The sequence below is a fragment of the Rhinoraja longicauda genome, chromosome 22 (genome assembly GCF_053455715.1).
Source record: "Rhinoraja longicauda isolate Sanriku21f chromosome 22, sRhiLon1.1, whole genome shotgun sequence".
Classification (NCBI taxonomy): Eukaryota; Metazoa; Chordata; class Chondrichthyes; order Rajiformes; family Arhynchobatidae; genus Rhinoraja; species Rhinoraja longicauda.
Window position 1 is genome coordinate 35,190,575 of NC_135974.1, and position 2,230 is coordinate 35,192,804.

The 2,230-nt window shown below is 60.2% G+C and overlaps 1 protein-coding gene across 1 annotated transcript in view; it reads left to right on the forward strand.

Moving 5' to 3' along the window:
• Positions 1-1,731, forward strand: part of npbwr2b (neuropeptides B/W receptor 2b) — a 4,129-nt gene extending 2,398 nt beyond the window's left edge. The window contains exon 3 of the mRNA XM_078419226.1: positions 697-1,731. Coding sequence (XP_078275352.1) covers positions 733-1,731 — 999 coding nt within the window. The 5' untranslated portion in view covers positions 697-732. The remainder of the gene's footprint in view (positions 1-696) is intronic.
• The last annotated feature ends 499 nt before the right edge of the window (positions 1,732-2,230 follow it).

A 2,230-nucleotide genomic window follows, 5' to 3' on the forward strand; every position in this document is an offset into this window, starting at 1 on the left:
TCCCTCCCTCCCTCCCTCCCTCCCTCCCTCCCTCCCTCCCTCCCTCCCTCCCTCCCTCCCTCCCTCCCTCCCTCCCTCCCTCCCCTGACATCAGTCTGAAGAAGGGTCTCGACTCGAAACCACACTCCATTCCTTCTCTCCAGAGCTGCTGCCTGTCCCGCTGAGTTACTCCAGCATTTTGTGTCTACCTTCCATTCCCCCCCCCCCCCACCAGCATCTGCAGTTCCTTCCTACACACCGTGACAATAGGAGCAGGAGGAGGCTATTCGGCCCTTCGAGCCAGCACCACCATTCAATGTGATCATGGCTGATCATTCTCAATCAGTACCCCGTTCCTGCCTTCTCCCCATACCCCTTGACTCCGCTATCCTTAAGAGCTCTATCTAGCTCTCTCTTGAATGCATTCAGAGAATTGGCCTCCACTGCCTTCTGAGGCAGAGAATTCCACAGATTCACAACTCTGACTGAAAAAGGTTTTTCCTCATCTCAGTTCTAAATGGCCTACCCCTTATTCTTAAACTGTGGCCCCCCTCCTCTAGTATATTTGCCCATTCCTTCTCCCCCGAGATGCTGCCTGACCCGCTGAGTTACAGTTACTCCAGCATTTTGTGTCTACCTTCCATCCCCCCAACCCCCCACCAGCATCTGCAGTTCCTTGCTACACACCGTGATAACTAACGCTTGTTTGTGGACTAGATCTGATTGCAGGTGGCTCGCCCTTGGGGGACCAAGATGGAGAGTAGAGCAGGGGGAGCCGAGCTCCTGAATGGATCTTGCTGGGGTCCACATGGGACGTGTGCGCTCCACAACGGCACCGGCTCCGGCTCGGTGTACGAGCGCTACCCGGACTTCTACATCGTCCTGCCCGTGATCTACTCGGTCATCTGCGCCGCCGGCCTGACGGGCAACACGGCGGTGATCTACGTGATCCTGCGGGGACCCAAGATGAAGACGGTGACCAACGTGTTCATCCTCAACCTGGCGATCGCCGACGACCTGTTCACCCTGGTGCTGCCCATCAACATCGCCGACCACCTCCTGCGCTACTGGCCGTTCGGGGAGGCCATGTGCAAGCTGATCATCTCCATCGACCACTACAACATCTTCTCCAGCATTTACTTCCTGACGGTGATGAGCATTGACCGCTACCTGGTGGTGCTGGCCACCGTGAGGTCCAAGAAGCTGCCTCACCGCACCCACAGGTCGGCCAAGGTGGTCAGTCTGTGCGTGTGGCTGCTGGTCACCCTCCTGGTCCTGCCCTTCACCGTCTTTGCCCAAGTCTACACCGACCCCATGAACAGGAGAAGCTGTGTGCTGGGCTTCCCCAAGCCCGAGCGTGTGTGGCTCCAAGCCAGCCGTATCTACACCCTGATCCTCGCCTTCGCCATCCCTGTCACAACCATCTGCATCCTCTACACGGCCATGGTCCTCAGGCTCCGGGGCATGCAGCTCAACACCAACGCCAAGGCCCTGGACAAAGCCAAGAAGAAGGTCACCCTCATGGTCTTCATCGTGTTGGCCGTCTGCCTCTTCTGCTGGACTCCCTTCCACGTCGCCACCCTGGTGGCCCTGACCACCGACCTCCAGGAGACCCCCCTGGTCATCGGCATCGCCTACTTCATCACCAGCCTGAGCTACGCCAACTCCTGCCTCAACCCCCTCCTCTACGCCTTCCTCGACGACAGCTTCCAGAAGAGCTTCAAGAAGTTGCTGGAGTGCAGGGCAGGGTAGACAGGCGGGGGAGGAGGGGGACACGGGGCAGGGCAGGGTAGACAGGCGGGGGGGGGGAGGGACACAAGGCAGGGCAGGGTAGACGGGGGGGGGGACACGGGGCAGGGCAGGGCAGGGTAGACAGGCGGGGGAGAAAGGAGGCGAGACAAGGCAGGGTAGACAGGCGGGGGAGGAGGGGGACACGGGGCAGGGTAGGGTAGACAGGCGGGGGGGGGGGCATACAAGGCAGGGTAGGGTAGACAGGGGGGGGACACGGGGCAGGGCAGGGCAGGGTAGACAGGCGGGGGAGGAGGGGGGCGAGACAGGGCAGGGTAGACAGGCGGGGGAGGGGGGGACATGATGCAGGGCAGGGTAGACAGGCGGGGGAGGAGGGAACGCCGTGCGGGAAAGAAAACTGCAGATGCTGGTTTAAATCGAAGGTAGACACAAAATGCTGGAGTAACTCAGCAGGTCAGGCAGCATCTGTGGAGAACATGGACATGTGACGTTTCACAGCGTG